Source organism: Schistosoma haematobium, chromosome 2, assembly GCF_000699445.3.
Source record: "Schistosoma haematobium chromosome 2, whole genome shotgun sequence".
In the NCBI taxonomy this organism is placed as follows: domain Eukaryota; kingdom Metazoa; phylum Platyhelminthes; class Trematoda; order Strigeidida; family Schistosomatidae; genus Schistosoma; species Schistosoma haematobium.
This window is the reverse complement of record NC_067197.1, coordinates 43402096-43423402: the sequence shown is the minus strand read 5'-3', so window position 1 is coordinate 43423402 and position 21307 is coordinate 43402096. Positions and strand designations below refer to the sequence as shown.

The 21307-nt window shown below is 38.6% G+C and overlaps 1 protein-coding gene across 1 annotated transcript in view; it reads left to right on the top strand.

Moving 5' to 3' along the window:
• Positions 1–21307, top strand: part of EDEM3 (ER degradation-enhancing alpha-mannosidase-like protein 3) — a 39651-nt gene that overhangs the window by 14134 nt on the left and 4210 nt on the right. The window contains exons 10-14 of the mRNA XM_051215290.1: positions 815–899; positions 7101–7591; positions 14110–14341; positions 15384–15424; positions 20116–20522. Coding sequence (XP_051068495.1) covers positions 815–899; positions 7101–7591; positions 14110–14341; positions 15384–15424; positions 20116–20522 — 1256 coding nt within the window. The remainder of the gene's footprint in view (positions 1–814; positions 900–7100; positions 7592–14109; positions 14342–15383; positions 15425–20115; positions 20523–21307) is intronic.

Here is a 21307-nt window from a genome sequence, read left to right as displayed (position 1 = left end):
AAAGACGGTAATATTATTCACTCTCAGTCTAGGAGATTGAACCGATGGGTAGAACTCTTTAAGAAATAGTTCAACTGGGCTTCAGCCACATCATGAGGTACCGTTAATCGAAGATTAACATGGTGACGACTTACGTCTATTTGTCACAACAGATTATTTATTTATTTGAACACATAAATATTCGTACAAAGGTGCACTGAATACATATGCACCACACAAGTCACTTGATTTGTGTGTGGGCTGCGATACTGCACGGGTGCCCAGACCAAAGCAAGTGATTTTCTTTGGAGACCACACCCCCAGCACTTGATTCAAAGGTCTAATCCATATGGGTTTTCCAACTCTCCTAAGCGGATCCTCCGTGTTCGCCAACCTGGTTAAGGCACCGAACATTCACTTTTCGTCCTCCCAGTTTCTCAAACAACAGTGTTGCCGCGCGAAGGCAGTGAGTAGGACTTGTGTGGCAGTGGCTGTATACACGTGACCATATGAGAGCATTTGAAGAGGGAGAACTGACCCCCCCACTCTCGGCCGTACTAGGGCATTTGCGGGCGAACAGCAGTCCAAACACTTGTTCAGTATTGCCTATTCTCATACAATCAGTATAGGAATATATATGCTCTACTTTAATGTATCGTTAGTTTTCTCTCATACTATGAAACTTTACCCTCTATTGTGATATCTTATTATCTCACATAGTAATATTTATAATGTGTATGTTACTATTATTATTATTATTATTATTATTATTATTATTGTTATTATTATTAATACTCTTACTATTATCATTATTATTATTATTATTTTGAAATAGGCTGATAGTATTGACTCAGCAACTGCAGGAGTTATTTTCATACAAGAATTGATCACTTTAGCAAATCAAAAACAAAGTTTGGTCGGTAAGTTGTTAATTTTAGCTAAATTATCATCTCTCAACTTGTAAATAACCATTAAGTTAAGTGAACGTGTTAATTATGATGATATGCTCAATGAAATTGTTCTAGTCTTCTTTTTGATTATATTTGTGTTCATAACTTTATTGCCTCCCAACCATTGCTGCTACCCTGAAGTGGTGGTTTGGCTTGCCTATCGTGATGAACCAATCAAGCCATACTGGTTGGAACAATCGTTTCTCAAGATCCATGCCAGACAGTTTGGTTGGAGAGTGGTAAGACTAAAAGCAGCAAACCCAAAGTTCGAGGGCGAAGTCGTACTTCTGACTGTACAGAGTTGTGACGGCTGTAAGTTTTTTTCCTCCAGACAGCCAGTACAACAACGATGCTTCTTTTCCACAAGGAGGGGTGGGGTTATAAAAGGTCGACCATAAAAATGCACGCCTCGCCTTATCTCACGGATTTCCGTCTCCGGCAGTTAAGGCCCCAACAAGTACGAAGCTAACACGAAAATTACTTACCAAAAGGTCGTGTGTGACCGACCTCAAGCACTTGTCCCTTGGGCACTGCGGTCACGCTTTCTGGTTACTAAGACCAACTCTAATCCAATTTCCTTTTCAGATACCTCTAGAAGAGCCCTTCCACAGTGTGGGCAACCGGGAAATGATAACCACCCTCATACCTCTAATAGCACTCAAGATCACTGTATTCATAATCAGTACCCCTTTTCAATTACTATTATTCCTCCTACCTCGACTTTCAACTTCAGACTTCCTCCTCAAGTGTTACTATAGCCAACGATTCTAGTGCGCGAAACCCAGGTCTACTGAAACCTCGCTCCGAACTACACATTGGAGCCTTCAACGTACTCAACTATATTGCCTGATTTACCTATAAATATGAGGCTAGCATCAATAGTGTTCAGTTTAAAATATTTTAAGTCGTTACTTAGTCGTTTGAAAATATCTGTAAGCAAAAACTCTTAGTCACTTAATGCATTTTACTTACAATATCTGTATTTCAGCTCTATATGAGGAGAAAACTTGTGTTTTTGGACAACGGAACTCATTTGTCAATAAACAATCTGAATATTTTATGCTCTTCTCTGTTGACTACCTGTTCTCAAAATTTTAATGTATTTTTGAGTTTTTATCAGTTCCCGACCGTTCCCCTCCAAAAAACTATTGAAAGTTTAGAAGTGTGAAGTATTCAATCGGCTACAACGTAGGACCAGGCACATATATCCATTGATCTAAGTCGCCATACCTCATTAGCAAAAAAAGATGAACACCAAATTCCTAGAAGTAGTTACTTAAATGGTAGTAATGTATAAAAGAAAGATTGCATATAAGGATATAGTACAGAAAGAAAGAATTAGAAAGAAAGGTATAAAGTAATTTTAATCTCACGGTTTACGGGGAAGACAAAGAGTGTATACACCGACGCCATTGTGATTAATTCTGAACCATGTCACCCAGAGTCTCCAACCATTAGTTACAACAGTCACGGGGGTTCCAACCAAGTAGTCCGCATCTAAGACCAGAAGTTAGTGGCTTCAATGACTGATGCCACGTTTTGGTTTGGCCTTCCGTAACTTTCTTCCAACCATCCTCAATACTAGTCAGCATTGGTAATCGGAGTTCAGGCATACGTAAAACATGGTTCAACCATTTGGAGTACCTATCTGGACTCGGACCATGCTTTGGTCTGCGCCAATCTTACCTTACTTTTCAGTGGACAACGAAGTGACCGCCACCAACGGATTGATGTCAGCAAGCTGGTTGCAACTTCTGTTGCTAGTAAGTATCGAACCGAGCTAGTTTCTAGGCTAGCTACCATTCTACCGAAAAGTATAGATGAGCATTGGTTGCAATTGCATGACGCCATGAAAATGGCGGGTACAGTCAGTGGTGGGTTCGCGAAACGTCCCGCTTATAAGCACTGGGTTTCTGCAGGTTCCTTACAACTCATTGAAGCCCGTCGGTCTACTCCGGGTGACCGTGAGTTTGACCACAAACGAAGGATGTTACGTAAAGAAATTGGGCAAAGCTTGCGTAAGGACTGAGAAGCTTGGTGGTCGAAGCGTGCTAATGAGCTGGAAGCAGCAGCTGCATCTGGTAATTACCGGAAGCCCTTCCAACTCATCCGAGCCACTGGCAGCAAGAAGTCTGGTGTGAGCGAAACAATCTGCGAGGATGATGGGATGCCAATCACTAACATCCATCGACGTCTTGGACGATGGGCAGAATTTTTCGAAGGGCAGTTCAACTGGCCTGAAGCTCCGGCAACATCGGTCAGACTGTCCTGCCCTCTATGGCCGGTGACGATTGATCCACCAAATGAGGCGGAATTCCGCAAGGAACTCCAACTCTTGAAGCGTTACAAATCACCTGGCCCAGATGACTTACCTCCGGCTCTTTTTAAAGATGGTAGTGACTTTCTGACTAAGGAACTGACTGTGTTGTTTACAAAGGTTTGGGTGTTAGAGAGTGTACCAACGTCATGGGATGAGTCGATAGTTGTTCCTATCTTTAAAAAGGGTTCACGTCGTTCCTGTAACAACTATCGGAGGATAAGTCTACTTCCGATTGCGTCCAAGCTATTGGCTTCCGTCATACTTCGTAGGTTGTTCAAAACCCGAGAAAGATTGACTCGCGAGGAGCAGGCTGGGTTTCGTTCTGGTCGAGGATGTATTGATCATATCTTCACCCTCCGCCAAATGTTAGAACACCGCCGTACTTTTCAAAGGCCAACAATCGTAGTGTTTCTTGACATCAGGGCTGCCTTCGATTCGTTGGACAGGACTGTTCTCTGGGATTGTCTATTGAAGAAGGGTGTGCCTGAGAAGTTTATTAACATCCTAAAAGCCCTATATAAAAACACCTCAGGCAGAGTGAGGGCATACAACCACCTCTCTCCATTGTTCTATTCAAGCAGTGGGGTTAGGCAGGGTTGCCCAATCTCACCATTCCTCTTCAACTTTGCCACCGACGACATTCTGGAAACAGCTCTGATTGATGTAAGTAATGGTGGTGTGGATCTGTTGCCTGGAGATAGATTTCTCGACCTTGAGTATGCGGACGATATTGTCTTACTGTGCGATAATGCCCAAGGCATGCGATCCGCACTTAATCAGTTGGCAATCAGTGTCCGTAGGTATGGTATGTACTTTGCACCTTCTAAGTGCAAAGTACTTCTACAAGACTGGCAGGATTCCAATCCTGTACTCACCCTGGATGGTGAGCAGATAGACGTAGTTGAGAAGTTCGTGTATCTGGGTAGCTGCATAAGTGCTGGTGGGGGTGTGAGTGATGAGATCAATGCAGGTATAGTGAAAGCCAGAGCGGCTTATGCCAATCTGGGCCACCTTTGGTGCCTTCGTGATGTTAGTCTGACTGTAAAAGGTCGGATCTACAACGCGTCGGTGAGAGCAGTTTTGCTCTATGCTTGTGAAACCTGGCCTCTCCGAGTTGAGGACATTAGACGACTCTCTGTGTTCGATCATCGCTGTCTCCGAAGGATTGCTGACATTCAGTGGCAACACCATGTCAGTAATGCAGAGATTCGGCATCGTGTGTTCGCGCACAGAGATGATAATTCAATTGATGTCACCATCTTGAAACACCGACTTCGGTGGCTTGGACATGTTCTCCGAATGTCGTCCCAGAGAATTCCACGTCGTGCATTATTTGCCGACTCTGGGACTGGTTGGAAGAAGCGGAGAGGTGGTCAGTGCATGACATGGTGTCGTGGTATGAAAGAAAGCTTCAAAGGACTGGCTTGTGTCGGTCCCTCACGACTCCCTGGTTGGGGTCCGAGAGATGGTGCTACATAGTGGCTAGAGACGTTATCAGATATGGCTCAGAATAGAAGCCAGTGGCGATCCTGCTGTAACCTTCTTTTACTTTCTTCAGAAAAAGTGGTTGTGTCTCCCTTACCTGAAAGATTTCTTCTGATTGTACCTTTCCGTTCCCTCATTACTACCACACTACCTTACACCAATCTCCTCGTTATTGTTCTCTTTTTTTGCGCTCCTTCCCTTTTTTTCTCTTCGAATTCTCATTGTTTTGTGTGGCGCATATATATTGGCGCTCTCTTGTTCCAATATTTATGTGTTCAAATAAATAAACATTTCAGTCGATAAAGATTCACAACCTCGTCGATTGATTTACCATCATTCTTTAATACCCTGCGTCTAACCTCACTTGTGAAGTATCCACTGTATGTAATCATTTTATTTTCAACTAGTTAGCATGGATATCGATTCAGATCAGGTTTCTGAAGTGGAATTTAATTGTTAGGCTATAAAGGACTTTATTCACTAAGTTTAGATTTTCTCAGCATTGAAAATAATCTCTGCTTGTTGTCATATTTGCCTATTAAGACTGTATTTTAAGATGATAACCAAGTTGGTTGACCCAGAAAATCTTTAAGAATGTATACTCAACACAAGAGAATGGTAGTTTTTCATCTAATAACTATAACTGTTCAAGCATATAATCATCATTAGTTTAATTATACTTGCGAAATACTACAGTGTAAGACATGCAAATTGTTGATTTGTATAGTTTTATATCACAAATAGATTTCATTTAAACAGTCACTGAGATCCAGAAAGCTATGGATAGCTGTTTCATTCTATTATGGAACTTTTTATCAGATCTCAATCAAGATCCCATCAAGAATTGAACCTAAATGTTTCAGACTTTGCATCGAGAAAGTGACGTTGTGTTGCCATCATTCATTGACACTGATTAATGATATTTGTTTCATATCCTACTCAGTTCAATGTTAATGATCATGGATTGTCACTAGAAGTCGGTAGACTTAAGTGAAATAATAAGGAACTAATTTTTGAATTGAAGATGGGATTAATTTATATTTAATCAGGTTTGGTGTTTTTATGGTTTATTACAGGACTAAGAATCTTGGTAAGAAAAGTGTTTAGAGTTTATTCCGTAATGGCTATGTTAGGAATGGTGGATTTTTTTCTTATAAACGAATGTGATAATTGATATCTATTTACCTCCTTTGTAGAACTTTTGAGGTGCTAGATCATAAGGATAGTTCTACTTTATCTTTTTTGAAAGGTGGTTGCCATTTCTTCAACTTTGATGGTAGCTTGGTGTTAGCTCTTTCTACACTACGCTATTTTGTACTTCTCAGGATTTGTGTTTAAATGATTTAATTTGTTTACTCTGGTTAGCGTTTTTTTAGCAAGTTTGTTTCCTACAGGATAGAGTTGCTGACCCCATGCCCAACTTCCTCCTTTACCCCGGCTTCGGACCGGCAGTAACCGTAGAGGAGTTGAAGAAGCTCTGGAATATGCGGAAACTCACGTATCTGGACAGCATCATCAATGAACAAAGAAGATAAGATGCAGACGTAAAGGTGAGCATTGACAAAGCAAGGTAAACATTCCTACAGTTGAAGAACATGTGGAACTCAAAACAACTGTCTATCAACCAATATCAAATTCATAATCTTCAATGCGAACGTCAAGACAGTTCTACTATATGGAACTGAAACGTGGAGAACTACTACAACAATCATTAAGAAGGTAAAAGTATTTATAAACAATTGTCTACATAAGATACTCAATGTCCGTTGGCCGGAAACCATCAGCAACAGCCTACTGTGAGAAAGAACAAACCAGCTTCTAGGTGAAGAGGAAATTAGGAAAACACACTGGAAATGGATAAGACATACATTACGGAAACCATCAAACTGCATCACGAGGCGAGCACTAACTTGGAATCCTGAAGGGAAGCGGAAAAAAGGAAGACCAAATAACATATTACGTCGGGATGAATAACAACTGGAAAGGATTGTTCAGGACAGGGTTGGATGGAGAATGCTGGTGGGTGGCCTATGCTCCTTCACGAGGCTAATGGGCTTAAGTAAAAGTTTGTACGGTGCACTTTTACTCTCTGTTTGACAGTCTCAAGTATTGCCCCACATGTTTACTTCGTCTCTTTTCAGTAAGGGTGGATTGTTGGGAAACCTATGACTTAATCTCTATAATTTCTGGGCGCTTTTAGTGAATCGTTTTGTTTTTAAGTTATCTTGATTAGGCTGAGTTATAACTGACATTATGTATGTAAACAGTTGCAGTTTCATAATGATAATTCCTCTCATTAGTATTTAAAATTACTTTTCAAAGCATGGTGTGTTCTTCGTCAATTTCTAACCGTTATCCTTTTTTAGATCTTCCTGTGCAGAATCGTTATGTCGTTGTAATCGATCCGCCAAGTTATGGTTTTACTAAATTTGTTGCCTGCCCTGCACATTTTGGTTTATTCCCTGGAGAAGAATTAATACAAGGAAAAGGAGAACAACAACAGAAGGAAGCAGGGACCAAGGATTCGAACACATTTGAAAGTCAAGCAAAACAACAACAACAATCGACATTTTCATCGTCGTCTTCTGCGAATCCAAGTGAGCGTCGTTGGAAACCTTTAGTGGGTCCTGTACGTGTTGTTTATCCAATGGATGCATGTCAACCTATTATGGAAGAAGCGTATGCTTATCCATCTGTTGATCTTCAATGGAATCAGAATTCTACGGAATCATTAAATCCTTCACTCTTTAATAGCTCAGAAATTATGCGGCAAAGTAAAGGATCTATTTCAGGTGCTATCGGTATTGTACGTCGAGGTGGTTGTGTTTTTGTTGAGAAAGCATATCATTTAGCTCAAGTGAGTTACAAATGCATATTCGAGTATGTAATGCTTTTGAAAGCTAACTGCAACAATGTCTTCCTATCTCAGTATTTTAGAAACTCTAAATTCAAACCATATTCATCCGATTCAAATCTCCACTCCATCGGTTTCGATTCAAGTCAATGACTAGTACATTTTTCTATCAATACTTGATAATTGATCATCCAGAGATGCAAGGAAAAACAAAAGTCGTATGATAACCACAATCGGATCAATCCAACATATTGTTTAAGATATCGACTCGAAAACAGTGAACTTAAGAAAGCCAGACAAGGTTTAGAACTATACGCGTATGTATCATACCAAAAACTCACTCGCATGTAGTGAGTTATGTTAAGGCTAAACAAATGGTTCAAAGTAGGAGGGACAAATCATTTGATAAAGTAGGGGACATGAACTAACAACCATGGTTGAAACACGTTATAGCTTCCTCATCATCTCGTACTGTAGTGTAGAGTGCTAGGAGTATGAACCGTAGCGTTTACCAAATAAGAACTTATCACCGATCCTCAAGTTTTTTACCAATGATCATTTGGTAGTCGTACCGTTTACGCATAAGCCCCTAAGCACATGTATTCTTTCTTTATCTTACTCTAAATCTTGACCGTCATATCATTCCATCGTTTACATGATTCAACTATGACTTAATTATCCCAGAGCATAATTAATAGTCAGATTAAAAATTTAGAATTAAATTCGTTGAGACTATAATTTATGGATGACCTTTGAGCGACTCTAATGTGGCCTAATAACTAGGACCAAATGAGGGTTATAAACCAATGTGAGGAATTAGAATTATGATTTACAGTTGATGGTTAGAGGTTTTGATCACGAACTGACATCAGCTATAATGCCCAAACTCAATTTATCCAAATGGATGAATGAATTTCGTGTCAAAATTTAAGACCTGTTGTCTTATGCCTGATCGGTTCGTCCATAAATTATAGTCTCGCCTTAAATTCTAATGCATGGAAACATATTCACTCTTCATATAATCAATCGGCTAGCATTCATGACCTACACAAAGTAGTCAATAACAATGCATACAAATCAATCAAGCTATTTCTCAGCCAATTTCACATGTTACACTTCATTCAACATTCCAGTTGGATAGTTTGAGTCATACTAATTATCAAACACAACATTTTACCTGGTTATAAATCTGCATTATTAGGCAACAAACATCATTTCACTCGATTCAAACACTTATTACTCAGTTGACATGGTCGTAAAGATATTTTGTATGCATGCGGACACATTACTATTTACAAGGTTATTAGTAGTCTAACAACAGTGCAGTAAATTTTCGAGTTATTCGTCACTAGTTAAAACTGACATTTCACTATGTTGGACGGCCAGCAGCATTCATAAATGCTCAGGTGAACCTAATCGGATGCATTCCGTCTATCATCTCATCGAGAGAATCAATTGATCATGCTCTTACTGTCAGTATTCGTATTGATCATTGAAAGCAGATTATCTTCCTCGATTTTCTTAACCCCAGGGTCTTTTCTGACTGACTTTACTACAGGACACTCACTTTACCATTTAATGGATGTACCACCTCAGTCAAACCTGTCTCCTGATATGGTCTCAAAAAGAACCGTATATCATATTAAGACTTGAACACCGTAATTTGTGCCACAAATAATCTGACTAAATATGCTTCACATATCCTGAGACAGACCACAGACGGCATTTTAACTGACTGCACATAGCAACATGTATTTCTCACTGAATCCTCGTAGACAGAAAACTTTGCACAGCTATCAAAACGAGGAGATTTCACAAAAGGAATCACGGAAATGTTTAGGGGAAGCGTCTACGTGGCGATCTTCATTCAACGGGATACCTTTAACAAGTGTGATAGCATTACCACAGACTACTGAAGAATTTTCCTCATCGATGGAAATTTCTATAACTAGGTGTGATTTGTCAGCATTACTGCCTTCATTCATTGTGAGATCTAAAATGATCGAGAGAGAGGAAATAACATTCGAGTTAGATGGTGGATTTGTTGTTGTGACTGCATGACTCGTTATCCAGGCAGTCCGATTAAGTTCACCTGAGCATTTATGAATGCTGCTGGCCGTCCAACATAGTGAAATGTCTTTTATAAAAATAGATCAACGGATTATATAATGAATGTTTAAGATTTGAATAACAAATTCAATTTTTATATATAGCAAATATGTGATTTACTGGTCTATAAAAACTTCAGTTTTAACTAGTGAAGAATAACTTGAAACTTTACTGCACCGTTGCTTACTTACGCCTGTTACTCCTCGTGAAGGAGTATAGTCCGCTCGCCAGCATTCTCCATCCAACCCTGTCCTGGACAATCCTTTTCAGCTCTTTCCAGTTGTTATTCTTCCTTTTCATATCTGCTTCTATTTCCCAATGTAATGTGTTATTTGGTCTTCCTCTTTTCCGCTTCCCTTCAGGATTCCAAGTTAGTGCTCGCCTCGTGATGCAGTTTGATGGTTTCCGTAATGTATGTCTTATCCATTTCCAGTGTGTTTTCCTAATTTCCTCTTCACCTAGAAGCTGGTTTGTTCTTTCTCACAGTAGGCTGTTGCTGATGGTTTCCGGCCAACGGACATTGAGTATCTTATGTAGACAATTGTTTATAAATACTTTTACCTTCTTAATGATTGTTGTAGTAGTTCTCCACGTTTCAGTTCCATATAGTAGAACTGTCTTGACGTTCGCATTGAAGATTATGAATTTGATATTGGTTGATAGACAGTTGTTTTGAGTTCCACATGTTCTTCAACTGTAGGAATGTTTACCTTGCTTTGTCAATGCTCACCTTTACGTCTGCATCTTATCTTCTTTGTTCATTGCTGATGCTTTCCAGGTATGTGAAGGATTCTACATCTTCTAGAGTTTCGCCATCAAGTGTGATTGGATTGCTGTTCTCTGTGTTGTTAGACTGTTAATAATCTGTTGCAGTTTTGCCACGCATTTAATTTAGTAACATTGAGACGGATTCTATAATTGATTATACTGCTTATAGGTTTATGTTGTATTGTAGATTTCTTGGTAACGTGAATAATTTTTATTCCTCGTCGACCTCTGTCTGATTACAAAATTAACAATATTTATTTTACGGATTGTAATTGTTTTGGAGTTTGGTGTGTTTACAATTTCATATTCTTTTCAATCAATTTATCATCTGTGAATAGTATTGAACGTTTATTACATAAGCTGTTCTAACTTGATAGCTGCGTATTAGAGCGATGAACTGTTGAAAAACTGGATTATATTCTTCCAGTCTACACAAATACATCTAACATGATCATTACTTTTTAGTTTTTACATTTATATTTATTCGTAAGTGTTGGTTAACAGGTAATCCTGTATGTAATTTTAGGTGTAGTTGACACTCATTAGCAGAGTGTACCTGCCGTATTGAAGTAACCTGTGTTACCTTGCTTCACGATTTGTTACTTCACCACTAACTTATTCGAGCGACCAATAACCTCATATGGGAACTTTCTGTTCTATTAGTCATTATATCCTTTTTATATCAGTGGGTTACTCAGTCAGTTACAACGTAGGATTAGACACACATATGCATCGGTCCAAGTTGTCACACCTCATTAGCACAGCAAGACAAACACCGGATTCATAGAAGCAGTTAAGTCAATGGTGTAATATATAAAAGAAAGGTTGTGTATATAGTACAGGAAGAAAGAATTAGATCACAGAAAGAAAGATATAAAGAAAATTTAGTCTCATGGTTTAACGAAAGACTGTTATAACTTGTCAGTTGGATGCTACTTGTTATATCTGGTCGTCATGATTCTTGTATCGGAAACTTTTATCACTTATACTCGAAACGAGGGACCTCTGCAATTCCCACGGCCTCCAAATGCCCTGGTATGACCGAGAGTGGGGTGAGTCCTCCCTGCCTCTCGAAATGCTGTCACACGGCCACGCGTATACAGCCTCTGTCAGGGAAGTCCTACTCACTGCCTTCTCGTGGCAGGAGTGTTGTTTGCGAAATTGAGAGGACGAAAAGCGAATGTCCGGCGCTATAACCGGATCCCAAACCAATGATGCACATGGGCTCCAGTACCCTGAGGGAACAAATGGTGTATGAACCAATCGTTGGTCACCGGCTACCATGGGAACGCATCTCCTCACGATGCTCCACTGTCTTGTGGATCAGACCTTCAGGTCGAAGGCTCCGGGTGTGGTCCCCTAAGAAAACCACCTGTTTCGGTCTGGGCACCTGGGCAGTATCACAGCCCCACACACACAAATATAGTGTGGGGCATATATATTCGGTGCCTTCTTGTACCAATATTTATGTGTTGAAATAAAATAAATTCCCACTACACAAAAGTAAGAACACAAAGACTGGTATAAGTGAAGATTTATTATCTCCCAAAACTCGACGACGACCCTAATCGAAAGCACACTCATTTATATATTGATTGTACACTCATTTTGATTAATAAACACATTGAATCAAAACGGAAGTAATGTTGAGTAAGAATCATAATGAGTAAATCAATCGAATTTTCACTTTTCTTCTCGTCATATCAACCCTTCATTTTTTTGAAGACCTAAAGTTTAGATCCTGACTTTTTCCTCCCCCCATGAAATAATGTTGGGTCCTTATATTCTCAAGCTACAGGTAGTGTGATTCTATTTAAAACATATTTCCCACATTGAATAGAGTTCACTAGAACTGACTAGATGGTGAAGATCAACGTCACTTGGTATGAGGTCATTAAGGTTTCATTCTTCTGAAACATTGTCATCAAATTTGTTGAAAATCTCATTGATACATAATGGATCACTAGGATAATCAGCATCTATCAACATTTTATTAGGTTCTTGATCATCATTTGATACATCCGATATATTTTCCTGATTTTTGTAAGAAATTTGATCAAAAGAATGTGAGTCATTAAGATAACTCATATCTGGTAAAACAACCCCAATAAGTACATCCATCAGAAACTTTTGTTGTAGAATGATGAGCTCCATTTAATGCAACTGTCTTCATTATGATGCTTGATTCATTTTCTGTTTCTTCGTGGGCGGGTACTGCAATAATTTCATGAGCATTTAATAAGACATCGTCTTTCTGTGAGCTGGACAAATCAGTGTTTGCACATGCTGTTTCGGGGACAATGGGATTTGAACCCATGACAGGGCATGTCTCTGAAATGGACATTTCTGGACCACTGGGCAGATCATGAATGACTGCTACTAATTCGTTTATATTACCGCTTATCAAGGATTCACAGAAGGTTTCATCGACACGTTCATACATTCTGCAGTCATTTTCCAGCTCTGTATGCAAATTAGAAATTAATTTATCAGCTGTCACATCTCCAAAACATGGATGATTTAGCAGCCGTGTGCGTGAATTGTCTAAAACATTTAACTCGCTCTTTTTGAAACGCTAGTGTTGTCGCTCAAATAGCAACTGTAATTGATCGGAGGAGATAGCCATTTTTTAAGTCAGCACGGTAATGAAAAATACTGTATGGCTAATTAACAATCAATGTCGTTCAAAGACACCGGCGAGAACCCTGTATGCTGATTGTTCGAAATAATTACACTGAATTTTGGCCAATTACAGACTGACCTTGATTCGTTAATTTTGAAGATTGAGGGTTCAGATTTTTTTTCACCTCGTCGCCAATTATTATAACTTGTCAATGGAATGCTGAATTGTCTTGTTGACTTTTTCCAAATTCCCCGTCGCCACTAATATGTCTTGTCGTTTGAATGCTACTACATTGAATGGTCAACACATTAAATCAGAACGGAAGTAATGTTGAACAAAACTCATAATTAGTAAATCAATCGAATTTTGACTTTTCTTACCATCATAGCAAAGACAAAGAGTGTATACACCCACACCATTGTGATCGATTCTCAGCCATGTCACCTAGAGTCTCCAACCGTTAGTTACGATAGTCAAGCGGACCCCAACCAAGTAGTCTGGATCTACCAACATGGCTCAGACTAAAAGTTAATGACTTCATTGACTGATGCCACGTTTATTTTGGCCGTCCCTAACTTCCAACTATCCCTAACACTAGTCAGCATTGCGCGTCGTAATAAACAGTGTTCAGACATACATAACACGTGGCCCAACCATCTCAGTCGATGAAGATTTACAACCTCATAAACTGAATTACCATCATTCCCTAATACCCTGCGTCTAACCTCACTATTAATTACCCGATGATCCCAGCAATATTTCTAAGGTATCTATGGTCAAATACTAGTAGCTTATGAATATCTACTCTTAATAGCAACGTTTCGCATCCGTAAAATAGAACAGAACGAACTCATCCCTTAACTAGTACAAGGATATCTCACCTTCGCTATAGGTGATGTAAGTTGGCAAGAGTTCATCAGACACAAAATCTATTTGAATTGATTAGATTAGGTTACTGTGGTTAATATACTAAATCTACCTAAAACAATATAATTTACATTGAATTTTATTGTTATTCTAGGCTGGTGCTATTGGTGTAATTATAGTTGATAATAAACCAGATACATCAAGTGAAATTGGTCCATTATTTGCATTATCTGGTGATGATGATGAATTGAATAAAAAAATTCATATACCTATTGTTTTATTATTAAGTATAGAACGTGATAAATTATTAAATTTAATGCGAATTCATTGGAATCATACAAATCAACCAATTCATGTTATGTTAACTAAAGAATATGATGTTGCAGGTTAGTTAATTAATGTTTAATGAATGATTTGTATATGCATTTAGTTCCTTCAACTGTATTTCTATGCTAATATGGTATAGTAAATCGAACTGATGTATGTACGAAGTTCTACGTTGTTACTGACTGACTGACCGCATTCAGTTACTGTTGTTTGTTTCAATTAATTCAGTGACAAGTTTTGTAATATTAAAAGCATTTTTATGGAATTTATTATTTACAGATAAAATAGCTGACAAATGATCAACTATGTTTGTTTATGATTTGATTAGTTTCATGTTATATTCATATTTAGCCATCATATGACCATGTGTATACAGCCACTATCAGGGAAGTCTTACTCACTGCCATCTCGCAGTGGGGGTATTGCTTACGAAATTTAGAGGATGAGAAGTGAATGTTCGACGTACTAACCGGGTTGGTGGACACGGAGGATCCATTTATGGGATGCAGGATCCTGGAAGAATAAATTACTTATGAACCTATTATTAGTCACTGGCTACCATGGAACTGCATCTCCTTACGATGCTCCACTGTCTTGTGGATCAGACCTTCAGGTCGAAGGCTCCGGGTGTGGCCCTCTAAGAAAACCACCTGTTTCGGTTTGGGCACCCAGGCAGTATCACAGCCCTCACACATATCAAATGAGATTTGTGTGGCGCATATGTATTCGGTGCCTCCTTGTACCAATATCTGTGTTAAAATAAAATAAGAAATGAGATCTACATTGTACAAATCAGTCTACATTATCGGTACACAGTTCATAGAATCTTAGATAGAAATTAATGATTATGATGATCTAGAATTCAATGTCAGGTGTGCAATTTTGTATACCCATTCTTAAGGTATTCTGTACTCCGAAAAATTAGCTGTCAATTGTCTCCTCCCTTTTTTTAATGGTTGTATAATACAAGTCAACACATGATGAGAAACTTCTTAAACGATATTTAGTTACTTTTTTGTATTCTAATGGTTATTTTTTTGTTTTTGGGGGATATCTGTTTCCTCTTCTTCTTCTTCTTCTTCTCCTCTCTCTCTTTCACAGAATCCTTCAACTCAGCATTATCGATGAATAAAGTGAATAGTGTAAGTTCTTATCTTCTTTTTTGAAAATTTCTCTTTCTGTGAATGTCTACTTCTATACAGTTTTGTTCTATAATGAAGGATCCATCTATATGGCATTATTATTATTACTAGTAGTATAGTTGTTAATTCAATTGCACATTATTGTTATTATCTATTTGTATGTCATCCAAAAATGGCTTATTGAAATTCGTTTGCGTATTTGTTATTCTGTTTACGTAAACAATTTATGTTTTGTATCAGAAGGGATTTTGTGGATATGAATTAACATATAGTCACTAATGACTGACTTCAAGAGGTATTTCCTGAAGTTTTAGTGAGAAGCAGTGACCGGTGGAGTTCAACCTGGTTTGTTGTAAAATTGTAATTCACTGAAGACAATGGTGGATGTATCGTTCAATTTCATGGATTATTTGAAGCTATACATTAACACCATTGAATGTCGGCTCAGTGATCTAGAAGTTAAGCGTTCGTGCATGAGATTGCTATGTGCTGGGTTCGAATTTTAAATGCAGGATCGTGGATGTGCACTGCTGAGGAGTACTACAATAGGACAAAACGGTCATCCAATGCTTCCAGTTTTTCCATGATGATCTAGCTTCAATGGACTCATGATCTCAACTATTAAAAATCTATGTTTTCTTAATAATAACTTTACTGTTATATGTATTATCAATTTCATAAGTAAATAAAACGTTTGTGTTGAGATTTAGATGGTGGTTGGAGGTAGTCAACAGGAAACCCTGGACCCGGGTTTCGTGCTACTTGGCACTCGTCAGCAAGGTGTACCTGTAATCTTCAGGGGACTGGTGCTCCCTGGCGGATTCGATCTCGTGTCACCCAGCTTCACAGTCAGAGACGTTACCACTGAGCTATCCGAGCCGTGACTAACCTCCTGTAGGACTGAGATGTAATCACAGCCAACCACCATCTAAATCTCAATACATAGTGCCCGCAGTGTCGAGTCACCTAGACTGGTGGCCACATCGCAACATGATCGATAGCATTCGATCTGCACTAATAAGGACTAGACAAGCATGACATTGATCACCACCCAGTGATCAATCAATTGTGAAAACGTTTGTGTGTTTATCCACTCATGTATCTATCATCAGTAAATTCAATATTATTCACAGTGAATATTGTTTTATAAAGAAATACTGATATCATCTAACTTATCTATAATGTATAATATTTGTTTTAATGGATACAAATTAATTCATTAATCTCGGCGAGACTATAATTTATGGACAAGCCAATCAGAAACATCTAAGAGATTTCAAAGTCAGTACTGGATGTTCATGTACGATTGGTTCACAGCATATTTTAGAGAAAATGTGATTATTGAGCGGCTACAACAAGTGGGATTACTGAGAAGTTTCTTTATTTGTGATTGTGAACTTTGTGCAGGCTACCATGATGATGTTGTTGTCTTTCGATGTAATATGTGTTGGAGGAAAAAACCTTCTAGAATAGGGATTTTTCGCTCGATCCAGATTGAGACTGAGGCAAATTATGACAAATGTTAAGAACTGGATAATAAAAGCACCAGTGACACTGGCTACAGCCGGGTAATACAATATATACAGATGATTGAAGATCGTATAGATGTTAAAATAGACTTGATTATATCGTTGTTCACAAGCGGCATTTTATGGACCCAACAACCGGAGCGCACACAAATAATATTGAAGCTACGTGGTTGAGGTTCAAACAATTCTTGTGACCTTATCATGTCTCCAGAGGCCGACTATTATGAAACCATATAGATGATTTCCCCTACCGTATATATTACGATTTTAGAACCTCTGAACCTCTTTTTAACCTTAAAAAGGTTTAGAACTATGTAAAAGTAGTGTATCCACTTTATTTCTTTGGTTTTCTATAATATATTTTTACTCTATACTAACTGTTTTCCGATTGGCTGAGATTTCTCAAGGTCACTTGGGACTCTTTTAAAGATTGTCCATAAATCATAGTCTCACTGACCATATAATGATGAACGGCTGTTTCATTCGTGTTTATAACTCCTTAACAAGAAATGGAACTGATGGTCCTTATATTTTTTTGACAAATAGTTAAGTTTCACTGATTGAAATCATGAGTCAGTTGAAACTAGACCACCATGAAAAACCTGGAAGCACTTGACGGCCATTTCGTCCTAGTATGGGACTCGTCAGCAGTGCGCATCCACGACACCCCCCCCGCGAGATTCGAACCCAGGACTTCCCTAGCAAAGTCTATATACACGTGGCCATGTGAGAGCATTTGGAGATGGAGAGCTGACTCTCCTCACTCTCGGCCATACCAGGGCATTTGGGGGCAGTTGTGCTACTCAGATTACTGGATTGAAGTGGGTGGTAATCTTAAAGCATCGGTTTGGGATCTCAGGAGCTATAGGTCTAATCCATTAAGCAGTGGCGCAACTTTAAACGGTAGAATCCAATTGTAGCATGTGATCAAACTAGATTTGTACGCGATTCGTCCCTTAAACATTCTGAAACACATGTATCCCACTGGTTTGGGAACTCCTCCAGATAGACCATCTATATCAACTAACCTAGTTAAAATGCTAGATGTCTATTTTCCATTCTCCTACTTTCATAAGGATACTCCCCCCTTTCCTGTTGTGAAGGTAGTAAACAAAACTTTTCTGCCCAAGATTATAAACCCTTGTCGTACGGGAGCATTACACTCTCGGTAATACCAGTGAATTCGACGCCAGACTTTCAAGTCCTAACTTTATCATTTATACACATGAATATTCTCTTCCAAACATGGACTAATCAGTCAGTCAGTAACAATGTAGAACTTCATACGTACGTACATCAGTTCGAGTTGCTAAACCACATTAGCACAGAGATGCAGTTGTCGATTCAAATCCCGTAGTGGTAGAGGTAGCAAGAGTATAAGCAGTAATCGGAAAGATTAGGGTTGGGAGATGTTATTTAAAGAGTATAATCCAGTGAAATAAATTTTGAAAGAGGAAAAAGGGACAAGGAGCATTCAGGAGATTAGAATTTGGGAGAACACAAATAGTGTATGTACTTGTGCCACTGCAAACGATTTTGAGTCTTGTCATTCCAGGTCTCTAACCACCGGCTGCTATCGTCTCGCGGATCCCGACCAGGTAGTCTACACCTACCAACATGATTCAGTCCATTTGTCAGTGACTTCATGGGTATATGTCATGTTTTGGTCTGGCCGCCCCTAGCTTTCTTCCAACTTACTCCCATACCACTGATCATCGCACGTCGAGGCAATCGGTAGTTGGGCAGACGTAGCACGTGTCCCAGTCATCTCAACTGATGAAGCTTCAATACTTCATCAATTGATTTGCCATCCTTACCTAGTACCCGTTTCCTAACACCTGAGCTACTTATCCGGTGGTCTCAGGATATACGAACAATGTTTCGAAGACACCACACCTATAATCAAATACTAGTAACTTACGAATATACTCTACTCTTACCGGCCATGTTTCACGGCCATAAGGTAGGACGGAACGAACTACTGCGCAGTAAATCCGTCCTTTGGTTGATAGACGGATATCTCGCCTACGCCATAAATGACGCAAGTTGGCAAAAGCTAGTCGAGCCTTCTGTATCTGTGCTGAGATTTCGTCACACACCAGACCACAAGGGCTGATGAGACTTCCAAGATAAGTGAAGCAGTCGACACGCTCAACTACTTCACTCCCTATCATTAGTTCGGGAAGATACAAGTAAAATAACACCAAATGAATTTATATGTTCTCAGTTTTTCTTTTACTTAGTACTGTTCATCAATATTCACTTAGAAACTAAATCATAATTTTTCCATAAGGGCTAGTCAACTAGTACTATGTTGTTATTGCTCAAATCCGTACTATTCAGAATCATATTTTAGAATTATAACTAGTCAACTATATGTTCTTATAGATTATAAGATTTTGTTAATATAATATCATACATTAGCCTTAATTTGATAACTATTGTAAATTAGTGAGCATGAAGCAACTGTTTTGTGTCTTAGTATTATAGGACTCTTTGGTGAGATGCACCCATAACTTCACTCATTTAGAACTGAATTCAGAACTTTTAGATTTCTCGGTGAACAATTAACATTCAGTATCTTATGGGTTTTTTAAAAATTGTCTAATGAAATTATTGATTATTACCTATCTCTCACTCTCAACATAGTTAACCTGAACTAATCACTGGCAATTCGAACTGATATACGTAGGTACGTACAAAACTCTACATTGTTACTAACTAACTCAATTGATCATAAGTTTTCACTAGAATTCTATGTATCACTTTTTGAAATTAATTGATAATCAACACATGATATCAGAATGGGTTATTTGTGGAGAGTTTTAGAAATTTCACAGGTTGAAATCATGAATCAATTGAATCTAGACCACCATGGAAAACCTGGAAGCACTGGACGGCCGTTTCGTCCCAGTATGGGACTCCTCAGCAGTGCGCATCCACGATCCCACACCCCGCAGGATTCGAGCCCAGGACCTACTGGCTTCGCGCGCGAGCACTTAATCACTAGACCACTGAGCCGGCATCCAATAATAATTTATGGATGGATGAATAGATGCGCACTACTGAGATGTTTTTAATCCAAACTAGAACTATTGATTGTCTCATTGAAATCAAGGAAGTCATTTGATTTCTTTTCTTTTTTTTTGTTTACTTCTACAGGAGAAAAACCAATCTGACTCCATTGAATTAATCACTGATTTATATCAACAATCAATATTTCCCATAATCAATATATTATGTTCTAATAAAATTACCGAATCAATTAGTGTTTCTATAATGCAAAATTCTACAATGAATCTTCAAAATGTTTCTATGACTAAAATCAATGAAGAGAATACAATTAAGAATTTATGGTTATTTACATTTATAATGAATCAGAATGAATCATCGAGTTATTTTATACCTACTACTACTACTACTACTACTACTACTACTACTACTACTACTACTACTACTACTACTAATACTACTGATAATAATACTAATCAAATTCTTAAAGGATCACTAAAAGAACTTTCTATATGGCGAGATTTATTTGTTATTACATTAAAACAAATTGGAATTAAGTAAGTGAGAATAATTTCTTTCTTTGTTTGTTTATTCTTTTTTGTTGTTGTTGTTGTTGTATTGAATTGCCCCTAAATGTTCTGGTACAGCTTCTGAGGATGAAGAGAGTCAGATCTCAATCTTCAAATGCTCTCACACATGGTCGCGTGTATACAGTCACTGTCAAGGAAGTTCTACTCACTGACTTCTCGTAGCGGTGGTGTTGTTTACGAAATTGAGAAGTCGATAATCGAAGGTCCAACGCTTTAACCAGATTGGTGGATATGGAGGATCTAGCTGGGGGAGTTGGAAAACCCAGATTCTAAATCAGTGGTGCACATGGAATCCAGGATCCTGATGGAATAAATGGTTTGTGAACCAATTATTCATCACCGGCTACCATGAGACTGCATTTTTTAACGCTGCTCCACTGCCTTGTGGATTAGACCTTTAGGTTGAATGGCTCCGGTTGTGGCTCATTGTTAAGGTAGTTCTACTCACTGCCTTCCTTCTCGTAGCATCACTGTTGTTTACAAAATTGAGAAGACGAAAAACGAATGTCTGAACCTTTAACCGGGTTGATAGATATGGAGGATCCAGCTAGGAGAGTTGGAAAACCCAGATTCTGAACCGATTGTGCACATGAGATCCAGAATCCTGAGGGAACAAATGGTGTATGAACCAATTATTCGTCATCGGCTAGCATGGGACTGCATTTCCTAACGTTGCTCCACTTCCTTGTGGATTAGACCTTTAGATCGAAGGCTCGTGGAATGGTCCCCTAAGAAAACCACCTGTTCCAGTC